Below are 12,276 nucleotides of genomic sequence, written 5' to 3' on the forward strand. Positions count from 1 at the left end.
GTGTATTTTTCTTTACTGACTTGCAAATCTCCCAGTGGATTTCCTCCCTGCCTGTGTTGTGTTACTGGACCTAATGGGATTTATTTATCACATGTTCTGCCACTGTTTTTTCATATTTGTTTTCACAATTCTATTATGCTTGGACAGCTTCGAAGCAACAATTATAACTAACTGTCAATGCCATTCTCATCAATGATAAATGTGAATTGCCATATGTCAACTTTATTATGGATTATTTATGCACAGGAAAAACTTATTCTTACTTTGAATTACTGATCTCCTTGAGGGACAGCTAGTAGTGCTTTGGGATGATTACAAAATGCTTCTCTGTAATCATCAAAATGTTCTACAAAATTGCTGGTTTGTAGTTTGTTTTTAATTTTTTTTGTAGTTGGGGTCTCTTCAAAACAGGAGGCTGACAATGGGAGTATCTGTCTGTCCACACCCACTAGTACCAATCATGCAACTGATCTTCATGAGATAGAAACCTAATCTCTGTATTGTCTTTGTAGACTGGAAAAAGGCAAGGAAGGACTATTTTGAAAGAAAAAAACATACATAGAAGACTGTACACCTCAGGCCTGACAAGAATGGCTGTCTCTAAAGGCAGTCTTCCTTGAGTCACTAAGCAGGTGCTTACTTTTAAACTATATCTTGAGAAGCTAAAGACTTGATTTTTGTATTTGTAAAGTACTATATCCACATTTTAGGTAACTCTGGAATTAGTGACACAGATGTATGACACGACAATCTGTAAATAAAATCAAATACAGACAGAGGACACTGGAAACCACCTAAAATAACATTAGTACTTTTCTTTTAGAGTAATCCACAAATAAGATTTGGAAGAAACAAAACAAACCAGACAAAGACAAGAGAAGAGAAAATAGCCCAGGAAATACTAAAGAAGTATCGTGCAGGGATAATGAAAGAACTTGCTAGCAGAAATAAAGAATATGAATCAGGAGATGAAAAAGGAGAACATTAAGTATCATCTGTGTTTTAAAACCACCAGACTTACTCTACCTGGCTTCAGCCGTAAGAGGAAGTGTAATGAAATCTATGAATTATTTTCAAATATACACCAGAGATTGTTTTATGGCAATCTCTACATGTTCAGCTACATAGGGATATGTCTGGAAAGGATGCTACAAATTTTTTAGAGAAAGATAGCATTTGTTAGTCTTTTTTTTTTTTTTCCCAACAGTTTGTTCTAAGGCTTGTTCTTTCTGCGGGGATAAAGATGCCACTAACATCATGCAGGCAGGAAGCTGGGTGAACAGAGCCCAGTTTTCATAAGGTACTTGGACAGCAAGAAGAAGCATATATTGCTTCCATTCAGATGCATCTTGCATTGGCATTGCTCAGCACTTCCACTCTTGAAGACACTGTCTTCTGTTTTCTTTAAAGTGTAGATCTTGAAATTCAGGGCTCGGTGGTTTAATCTTTGACTGGCAGCTATGGACTGTGTTGGCAGGAGGACAGGCAACAGGTTCATACTCAGCTTTTCAGCTTTAAAGTGTCTGTTAATCTTTATATTTTTCCTTATATTGGTAGAAGGAATGTTAAAAGCTGGTCTCTAGCTCCAAGGAAATTATAGGTACAAAATACAGGGCAAGAGTGGCCCATATTTTTCTCTTTGCACAGCAAATATAAACACACCCCGGACGTAGTACCCCAAGCACCAAGTAGAACCAAATGCACTTAGGGCTGTGACTGGTGAGAAAGTTATTTTGTATGACCCCTTCACATAAAAGAGCTAAAATTATTATTATAAAATTTCCATGACATTTTAGCAGCCTGGACAAGAAGGCTGCTCTGTTTCTAAAATTCTCAGTAGCTTAATATTTTTATAATAATCTGCCCAAAAAGATTAATTGCCCTATCACATAACTGTGCAAAGTAAAGTTATAAAAAAATCATTACTTTGGTGTAAAAGGTACTCTTTAATAAATATAATTATTTTTCTAAATTATTTATATTGGCAACAGATATAGCATAAGCAGCCCCCTATAACAATTTATGTAAACTTTCTGTGATTTTTTTTTTTTGTTAAAAATGGGAGTATATCAAATTAATGAGCATGATCGCCAGGAAAAAATTAATAGAAAAGCCATAAAGAAACCAGTTCCTGAAGTTATTGCTTTCTTAGCTTTTCATGTTCTCTCTAATAATGACTTTGGATATTGAAGGGATTACTACTCAAAAAATTTACCTAAGGCTTTATACAGCAAGAGTATCTCAATGAAAGAAATAAAACAAAAGCAGTGAGTAAGGAAGCCTCAGGCGGAGCATTTGCACTAGATTCTTTGGGACTCATTGGTAGTTTCTTTATTTTAGGGGGAAGATCTGATGATTTTTCTTACTCATAAAAATTGCCTAGAATATTTAGGAAAGTCAACTTTGATCACAATGCTGTAACTAGTAAAGTAGATTTGTGGGGAAAATTTCCCTTATTCGTAACTTACAGGCTCACAGGGAGTAGGTCCTGCATCCTGATAGCAAATCTAGATGTAATCCAGATGTGAAGGATTTTTGATATACCTGTACATCACAGCAGAACCCCACACAAGGAGTCGTGTGGGAATTCAGAGCAAGATGCTGCATGTAAGATTGTGCAGTCTAACACAAAAATATTGCCAAATTCTGAAGGTAGGGCAGGTATGATCTTCACAGCAGCACACTCCAGTTGATAACTCTGACCTCTCAGCACGGCAAACTGGCTCAGATATGATACTTCTATGGCATATATGTGTTGCCTCCAGTTCTGGAGTTACTTCTTTGTCAGCTACTTTGAGTTTTTATATATCGTTGTGCAGGGGACAGATATGGTATTTGACCTGGACAGAGGTGTCTATATACCAAATATTGACCCCAAAAAGGCTATTTATTTTCATTTCTATGTGGCTTAGTTTTCACCACTAGTGTTCTTTAACAAGCTCTCTGCTTCTGGACAGAAACATTCTTCCCATCACGCTGCTCAACATTAATGGTATTCTTAATTAATGCCCAATTAATCCAGAAAATAAGACTTCCTTACTTTTCTCCTGAGTGGAGTTTATTTGGCTTTTCTGGAAGGCTAGCAGAACAAACTTTATGCAAAAGGTAGAGATGGTTACCACTTTCTTTTAAAACCTAAATAGAAGAAAAGCCTCCACCAGACTTTCCATAATGGTGCAATGATTGGAAGACTCTCTCAGGATAAGGGAAAAAGGACTCTAATTATTTATTTTGCATAAAGGCACTTAAACCCACATCTTTAACCTTCCTGGGGAGAGCCTTTCACTGGGACCTGCCCAGTTCAAGCAAGCCACACTTTGAGATCATTGATCCTAACACATTGCTGGACTAACATTACAGGACTGCACTGTCCTGTAATTTTATCGGATCACTAGGAAATATTTCTGAGCTGTATTCCTTTTTCTCACATACATATTTGTGCAAAATAGATTTTACACTTGAGTGTTATAAATAGTAATATACTCACATGGGTGCTTAGCAAGTTTAACCTCCCTTGCCATCAGCAGAAAGAATTTTACTGAAAACAGGTTAATTACCTGTTTACCCCCAGAGCAAGTACTGAGCTTGTCATTATGTTTTGACTTTCTATTGCATAAAGGGTTTCTTCAGTCAGTTAGCTGCTGACTTCCAGCTCAGCTACAGTGTCACAGAAGGGCATTCCAAAGGAATCTTTATAGAACAGAGACTAACCTCTGTCAGACAGAGAACTGGATCCCAGCACCAGAGGGTTGTGGCAATTATTTTGGAAATTATTTTGGCTTAAGTGCCTACTAGCTACATCAGAAAGTCAAATCATCTTGAAGACTAACTACAATAAGATGTGGCTGTAACATGTCTTATTATTTCATTTCTCATACCTCTCTCCAGAAATAGTCACTGCTTTTTTTAATATTAAAATTTTAGCATAATAAATTAATTTTGGTTTTGATTGAAAGCTAAACAGAGCAAAGACAGATTTCAGGATGCCTGACAAACCTTAAGCAGCCATGTCCTCAATATGCAGCAAATCCTTCAGTGTATGTCAGTCTATTTTTACAGTCCCAAGGACCCTAAGTATCTCCTCTAGCTTGTAGGATTCAGTCTGCTAACTGGAAAAAGAAGACTTCAGGTAGGAGATTAATCCCACACTATTAATTGGAACCTTCCCAGTAGGCATCAAGAAATAAGGAGATGGCTTAAAACCTGAGGGACCTCCCTACATTTATGACAATCCCATTTATGACCCAGTAGGCATTAAAGAACTCTAATGTAATTCCAGTTCTTCCCATAGAATTCACAATTCGTGAGGTGGGGAAAGGACAGAGGGAGAAGGAGAGACCTATTTTAGTGATTATGTATATTCTTGGCAGAGGAAGACATGAGTTTGTGCTCCAAGGACTGTTTATGTATTTTAACCAATGACAGTTTCAATGAAAAATCCCAAGTACAGAAACAAATTACTTCTGATCATTTCAACAGATATTTATCACTGATACTCATCATCAGTCTTAGCAAATATTACATTGGCATCATCTCCCTTCAAATTCTTTACCAAGTTTACTTGTTTGGCAAGCAAGTAGACAAACCATCAAGGATGCTGCAACACGCAGAAAATTCCTGCTAACTCAGTTCAAACAGAGTAATTAACAGAATTAATCAATTTCAACTGAATGAGATCAAAGAAATCTCCTATCAGTTGACTGTTTAGAATAACTCTAGGAAGATTAATTTCTATCCCAGTGTTCTCTTGATCCCAATAGGTTGTTGATGACAGGAGAGTAGAAAGCAAGCTTTTTATCATCAATCACTTTCATTAATACTTGACTACCTGCTGTGTACAAGGATCCACACATTCCCCTATTTTTAGACAAGAAAGCAACCTGTCAGTAACTGCTGAATTGCTAGCCATTCAAAATGCCCACTAAGGGAAGAACTTAAGCATAGTAGCTGCTGTGTAGAATATTTAACAGCAAGCTATATATGGGAAAACACAATTTATATTTGAAGTGTCACACCCAACCATGTTTCTCTTAAAGTAAATAATATTAAAGCTGTATGTAACAACTACTGATGAACTAAGAGAAATGTATTCTTCAATATACGACTTGCACATACAAGGCATCTGTATTTTCTACATATACTGCATTTACAGTCTAGCTATAGGCTATAATTATTACTTTAATATAAAAAAATATATACCAGTATTAAAAAATATTAGTATATCATAAGGAGCTTATAATAATGAATAAATATCAATAGTTTAATGAACTTAATAGTTTATACAGTCCTGTAATGAAAAAAAAAAAAGATAGAGCTATCACCTAGCTGAACAGACTACTGACACGGAAATGTGTGACTTCCTGACCCGCAGTATGGGACTCCCTGTGTCACCATAAGTGTTCCTCAGGCTGCTTACTACAGACATACTGACATACCAGATGCTGCAGTAGCAAAGTCTGTAACTTTATGTTCCTTAGACCCATATTTACTTGATGCTACAGAATGTATAATGTCAAGTTGGAGACTGGAGGGTCACCAGTTTGTGAAAGGAATTACATGGTCCAGCTGCTTCCAATAAGGGAGGACAAGGGTGTCCTTCTTCCAGTCCAGATTCACATCTCATCAGTTACTGTGTACTGATCCAATGCATTTTATTTACATTTCTAAATAAAGTCAACCAAGCTTTGGTCATTATCCCTTGTGAGATGAACAAGACCAAGCACAGCAGATGCAGATCAAAGTTAGAGTCTGAGTTCCTTGTATGGGGCAAGTCATGAGAGGAACAAGAGGAACTCATAGCGGTCTCCTGGAACTGCTATCAGCTAGGCACTGAGCAACACTAAGAAAAGGAAGTGTACTAAACCCTGACAATTTGTAGGATTTAAATCCCTCAAGGGAGGAACTGTCTGCACTTCAGATTCCAGGTGTTGTTTTGGTGGGCTTTTTAAAGTACTTGACAAGGACAGAGTAAAATTGGGAAGAAAAGGAGGAAAGGGAGAGAACAAAAGCACCACTTGGTGCAAGTCAGCAGCTGAGAGATCCACTCAGTAAACAGCAGAGGATATCTAGGCTACATCTTTTACGTCCTTGTGAGTGCTTTAACCAACAAGCCATTGGGTGGAGCATTCTTAAGCCCCAAATATTTAGCTAGTTGCTTATGATTTCAGCAATAGAGCATTTTCTATTGGCACCCGTGTCCTAACAGGCCAAAATGGAACACATTTATGTATACTTTATTCAGGCAAATTCTCATCGACTTCAAAGGAAGCCTAAAAAGTTACAGCATTCAGTTCTCACATTATCTATGGCTGTGTCTATATTCATGTTCCCATGCATGCCTTGGCACGCCCCAGGGTCCTGCTCCACAGAGCGTTCAGACCAACGCCCAGCTACAACAAGCCATGGCTCATGCTCAGGCTCTGGGCTTAAGTTTTCCTTGGCATGGGACCTGAGACTGAGAGGTGCAAGGACAAGGGATTGATGCACACTTGGGTCCAGCCGCAGTACAGCAGTGACAGCCTGCATCTGCTTCTGAGCCCAGGGAAATGGGAAAGACTCCCACATAACATGACACAGAAGTAGCCTACCCACTTAAGAAGTTTCCATGGGTGTTCAGCAGAGCACAGCTCTCAGAAAATATTAACTGCAGGAAAGCACGAAAGGCAAACACTAGAAAAAATGTACTTGGAAAAAAGTGTACACAACTTGGGTTTGGATAAAGTAGAACTATGATGGAAACCACTTACCCATTATGTTCAAAATCAGTGTATGAAACAAGACAAAACACAGTCACATGTTAATTTAGAATGTAGGACATGCCAGTTATTCAAACTGACTTATTCCATTAGTCCTTACAATAATTTTCTCTCTAGTACAGACTACCAAGTTTAGCTAGGTGAGATGTGTGTACTGGCCTCATTCGCTATTTCATTAATTCTTTGAGGTGAAAAAGTGCTATTATGTCCATTTTTATCAAAGGGATCTAGAAAAACAGTGACTTGAGAACGTTATATAAGGAGTTCCCTGTGGACAATAAATTTTTAACGGGCTGTGGTTTAGCTCTTTGTGTTGTAAATGTGTGCTGAGAGAACTGGGCCATTTCTTCCCTTTGTAATGGACATTTGTTTCTAAAATCCCCCAAACATATAATGGATGTCATGATCATGGACAGAAAGTTTCTTTCATCATGCACATGTTTAAATACTTGTGATTTTTGTTCTATGTTTTCCTCAGTGTTCTCTTACAATTGTAATGATTATTTTAATTTTCTTTCTTTTTTTTTTTTTTGGTGAAATTTCCCTCCTAATTTTTCCTTTCCTGTCTGTATCTTAATTTAGCTTGAAGTCTTTTAATCTGTTTTTCTTTCTATCTCCAAGTGCTTCTGGTCTTCTAGCTTATACAGTCTCTCTGCAAGAAGTACCACATGCATTTCCTGCTTCTCTCTCCCTCAATAATAAGTAAAACTCTATTTTTTTAAGAGACTGTTTTGCAATTACATTTCATTTGTATACAGCTATTATGGAACTGACTCTGTCACTGCACAACCTGGGTTTCTTTGTGTTCAAATTGACTTAAGGTTTCATATTGACCTGGATATCAATATTCAATTTATAAGCAACAATACCACTCATGTTCAAGGATGTATTTCAGTCACCTGAAATTGCTCTATCTGAGCAATTTCCACAGAAAAACCACTGTGCAGAATACTTATACTTAATTTCCTTTTAGCTCCAGCTTTCCACAGGTAACTTTGTTTCTTGATAAAATAGTAGAACTCTATTGAAGGCCAGACATTTCCCTTTCACGTTACTTCTTGTAAATTCACTCCATGTGAGAATTGAATTTTTGAAGGGTTTTTTGTCTTTTTTTTTCTGAGACTTGTTTGTCAGTCCAGTCTACTGTACTATCACATTTTTTCTTTCTAAAACTTGCATTCTCATCCAAAGGTGTTCTCCCACCTGGCCCACTAACACAGCTGCTTCTAAATGTAAGTCAGAATCTCCTATGATGTTTCTCTCTCAATTTTGGTCTCTCTACTGCAGTCTGATGTCAAAATTAGGATTCCATAAACAACAAAAATCATGGTCTTTTTTTACAATGTTAAATAGATTCCTCTTTTGAGTATTTCACTTGCAATTAATCCTCTTATAATTTCATTCTTACAAGGAGTGTGACTCTTTTTTTTTAGTATGAACTGGTAATTAGACTGCTTGTCTTTAATTGTGGGTTATTAAATAACATCCACTGCTTCTGGCCTGAGGTTAATGAAAAAAAAAGAGTAGCTGGCTTTTGCCCTCCTTGCTCTTTAGAACCTTTTCTTTTTGAAGGGACAAAATACTCCTTCAATTCCTCCGCCTGATGCATTTTGTGAGAATCCCAGACACAATAGCTGTAGTCCTTAGCTGTTTGCTATTCCAGGTCCTTCATCCTTCACATTTCCTTTTACATGAATTCTGAAACTGAATGCATGTTTCTTTTCCTGTTTCTTTTTCAGATACCATAGAGTGCTCTTAGTGTTAATTAATGCAAGAGCCTGAGTTGGATCTTGTAACCATGATGAATCTTTCTAATGGTTAACAGATAAACTAACAAATATATATTGGGGGTATGTAACTGCAAAGTTTGTGAGAGAGGGAAGCTGATGTTTCTCCTCTTCCTCTTATTGTTGATCTGTTGTGGTTTAAAGAAATATATCGCATGGGAAATGTTACACTTCTGCCTAAGACTATTCAGGATCCACTTATGCTTAAACCCTTGCTTCAACACGAGTCTAAGATAAGCTTTGTGGCTTTGTGGTCACAGGTAACAAGAAAGAAATTCTTATGAGCAGTAAGTCTCCAATAAGTGAATGGGGAAAGTCAGCATGTTATGAACGGAACCCAAAGTGGCCAGAGCAGAAAGCAGAACCTAAAGTGGCCAGAGCAAAAAGCCACCAAACATCACACATTTGCAGTACTGTTCCTTTCAGATGCATCAACAAATAGCATTACCCATGTGGACCACTGCATGTTGGTTCTCGATCCTGTGTTACCACTGTGTAAATACAATAAGCTCCACCTCTCTACTGTGTTTAAACCAAATTTATTAGAAGTCCTTTTAAATCCATCATTTTGTTTATACTGATTATTTTTCTAGTATCAACAATACATAGGAGGTGGGGTTTGGCCAGCAAGTGATACCAGAGTGATGCATGCCAGCTCATGAGCCCTGGTAAACTGTCAGTGGGAAAAGTACACTCAGTTCTAGTCACCGGCGATCCATAAAAATTAATCCAGGAACAGTAAAGACTTCTAGATTAATTATGTCTGAGGAAATTGGAAGAGCTCAGCTCACTTAGTCTGGCAAAATGAAGGCTGAGAAGACATCTGATATCTGCATGTAGATCAATCAAAGACTTTTTTGAGCTAAGGAACCATGTTGGCAAAAAAACCAGAACTGTTCTGTGAATAAATTTTGGCTGGAAGTCACAAAAAACACAAGAGCCAACTTCTGCAGCAATCTCCCAATAAGGAGGATGAGAACAAAAACTTAATATTGTAAAATAGAGGGTGGCCAGTTTATAAAAAAGATTTATCTGACATGGTGCCTGCAAAAACAGGAGTTTGGTCTCAGAGTCTCAGCGGAAAGATGGTCAGCTTCCCTGAACCCATAAACCACATTCTCTAGTCTTTACATAGTGCCACATAGGCTTCAGAGAGTAGGAGAGTAGATAGCTCAGCAAGTCCCAGATCTTTTACTGTTCCCTTGTGGATTTGGGCTGGATGGCCTCTGCATCCCAGACAAATTCATGCCCATTGGCTCACAGTCCCCAGTAGCCTCCAAAGCAATGCAGCCCACTGTCACATGAGCACTATAACCCCACCAAGGGAGCTCATTTGGTGTGCAGCTAAAAAAACCCAAATACCTAAGGCCTTCATCCCAAACCCTGTCAGCCACATATGGAGATGTAACATTCCTCCAACCCACAGTTCTCAGGTACTAGACTGTCTCTTCTCCAGACTTAGGAGAAGAAAAACTATGTGGAAAAATGTCTTTTGTAATAAGATTTTTGTTTAAGTACTTGTTCTCTTATCTCCTGTAATTTTAGCAACAGTAACATTAAGAACCACAGTGAAGATCAAACATTTTTATGCTAAATTATCATCAGCAGGGTGAAACAGAGGATTTGAGACTTAAGATGCAATAATGGTGTCCTGGACTGCATGTTCTACCAAAGCCAAAACACTCACAGCAAGTGTCAAAGCCAAGGGTATGTACCATTTATTACTAGAAGATGAAGCTATTGCTGAGTTAAGAATTAGCCTCAAGTTACTAGTATAATTAAAAACTGTGATTAAATATTAAAATGAATGAAAAAATTTAAATTGTGAGCTGTCGAAGCACCGGGTAAATAATTTAAAGACAGATTTAAAAAGAAGTGTGAACACCCTTTTTCTGATTTTTCTACTTCTTCATATTATTAACCCTTTTTTACCCTTTCTAATCTAATCTTCTCATTCTTCTCTGATATTTGCATATGTTAGCAAGGTTACTTTCCCCTATAATATAGTACTGTTTATAGAATGTGTTTGGAAATTGCAGAAGAGGCTGTGCTTGTTCCCATGTGAAATAGAAAAAAATGTCATAGTGAATAGGAGGACAACCCTTTCTGGGTTGTTGGGAACAAAATGAATGTTTGTGGATGGAGCCAGGAAAATACAACAGAAGAGCAGGCATGGGCTGACTGGGAGCTGTTGGGTTATCTAAATGTTTTCTTTCCAGAATTTTTCTGTCTCCATTTTCTCTGCTGTTATGAGTTTTTCTTCTTACTTTGGATAAATAATACCCTTTCCTAGTTTCATCAAAGGGCATCAGGGGCTGATATGACCTGTATGCTGAGGAGGAGAAAATGAAAAAGAAGGCAACTACTGAAGTTAAACTAGGAGGGAAGGGTGTGCACTGACTGCACAGGTAGTCAGGTAGTCAGAAGATGGATTTCCCACACATGTGAATGCCCTCTTCCACATGTTGTGAGAATAAAATTTTTTAAACAGTATTTTGTTGTTGTTGTTAAGAATTAAAAGATCCTCACATGTCCCACAAAAGCAATTACACTGCAGGTCAGGACCCTCACCTGGAATATTGAGTAGTCAAGAGACACTATTAATCTGCTTGATCCAGCACCTTAACTAGCCTGGTAGTATCAAATTGTTGCACTGTTATGTTCACGTGGAGCTGAAATGCATGTTCCCACGGGAAGTTTCAGTTGGACTGGTGCTTTCCTGTGAGCAATTTTTTTTTCTTGAAGAACTGGCTTCTGTCATCAAAGACATTTTAATACACCTCAAAAAAATTTCTCACCATCTCCAACTCATGGTAGAAAAGAAGAGAAATATAGCCTTGTCCCCTCTATGGTAGATGTACATTCCTGCTGTCTTGTTCTGTCTGCCATCAACCAGGATGAGAGCATCAGTCTTTCATGAGTGTCGTACATCCCTACATGCTATCTCTGCAGTGATGCATATAGACACCCATAACTAAAGTACAGGGTATGAGTTACATCCATGCAGAAAAACTGTGCATGGGTAAGGCACTCTGCAATGTTAGATAAACTCAGTAAAAGCAAAGTTCCCACCACATCGTTTTTTCCCACAGATTATGGGAAACAGAGCTGTGATGCACATTTTAATGTTAGCTTAAAATTAAAAGTGCACAGTGCCCAATGAAGCAGTGAATATATTTTTGAGAAGCCAAAAGAGATGTTGCCAGACAAATACCTACCTAGGTGGAGTATTTTGAAAGAACATCTGGGAGTTAAGTATAGGAGACAGTAGACTTTCCTCCATTTTTAACTCTGAGGACTGCCAACCTGTGCAAGGAACGACCCTCTGCTTAAGAGGTAATTATTTTTCACCTAGAGATCTGTCACAAAGACTGCTTTACAGCACACTCTCAAGTCAGACAGCTGGAGGCATCCACAGTTCTGCTACAACTGTCCCTTTACAGTCCTATCTCTCTAGTCCTTTAAATATACTTGAGGGTTTTTTGAAGAAGCTGTTCTCAACTCACAGCTAAAACCAGGATTTCTGGTAGGGTTTTTATGGTTTACTAGGAATTCCAAATACTTTAGCAAAGCCTGTTGATAAGCGTGTTTCCTGGATATAGAAGCATTTTTCTCTCCTGTCATTATATCTCTGCTGAAAGATATTTTATATCCACCATTTTTAAATTTGATCTTTTAAGCCACCCTACTCCATGGCTTTGCACTTGTGAAGATGTTGCATAGGTGCAGTCTTC

The 12,276-nt window shown here is 37.9% G+C and overlaps 1 protein-coding gene across 5 annotated transcripts in view; it reads right to left on the reverse strand.

The window, feature by feature from the left end:
- The window catches only part of KCNK2 (potassium two pore domain channel subfamily K member 2), a 109,429-nt gene that overhangs the window by 83,526 nt on the left and 13,627 nt on the right, over positions 1-12,276 (reverse strand). Inside the window, exons 1-2 of one of the 5 annotated variants that reach the window (XM_027641676.1) lie at positions 3,558-3,601; positions 3,041-3,135 (exon numbers count right to left, since the gene is read on the reverse strand). The exons of 1 other annotated variant lie outside the window; for it this stretch is intronic. In XM_027641676.1, the coding sequence (XP_027497477.1) occupies position 3,041 (1 nt within the window). In that variant the 5' untranslated portion in view covers positions 3,042-3,135; positions 3,558-3,601. Of the gene's footprint in view, positions 1-3,040; positions 3,136-3,487; positions 3,602-12,276 lie in introns of those variants that run through there. 3 more of the 5 variants (XM_027641675.1, XM_027641673.1, XM_027641677.1) reach the window with 3 other exon arrangements.

This window comes from Corapipo altera, unplaced genomic scaffold, assembly GCF_003945725.1.
Source record: "Corapipo altera isolate COAL_440 unplaced genomic scaffold, ASM394572v1 48b, whole genome shotgun sequence".
Taxonomy (NCBI): Eukaryota; Metazoa; Chordata; class Aves; order Passeriformes; family Pipridae; genus Corapipo; species Corapipo altera.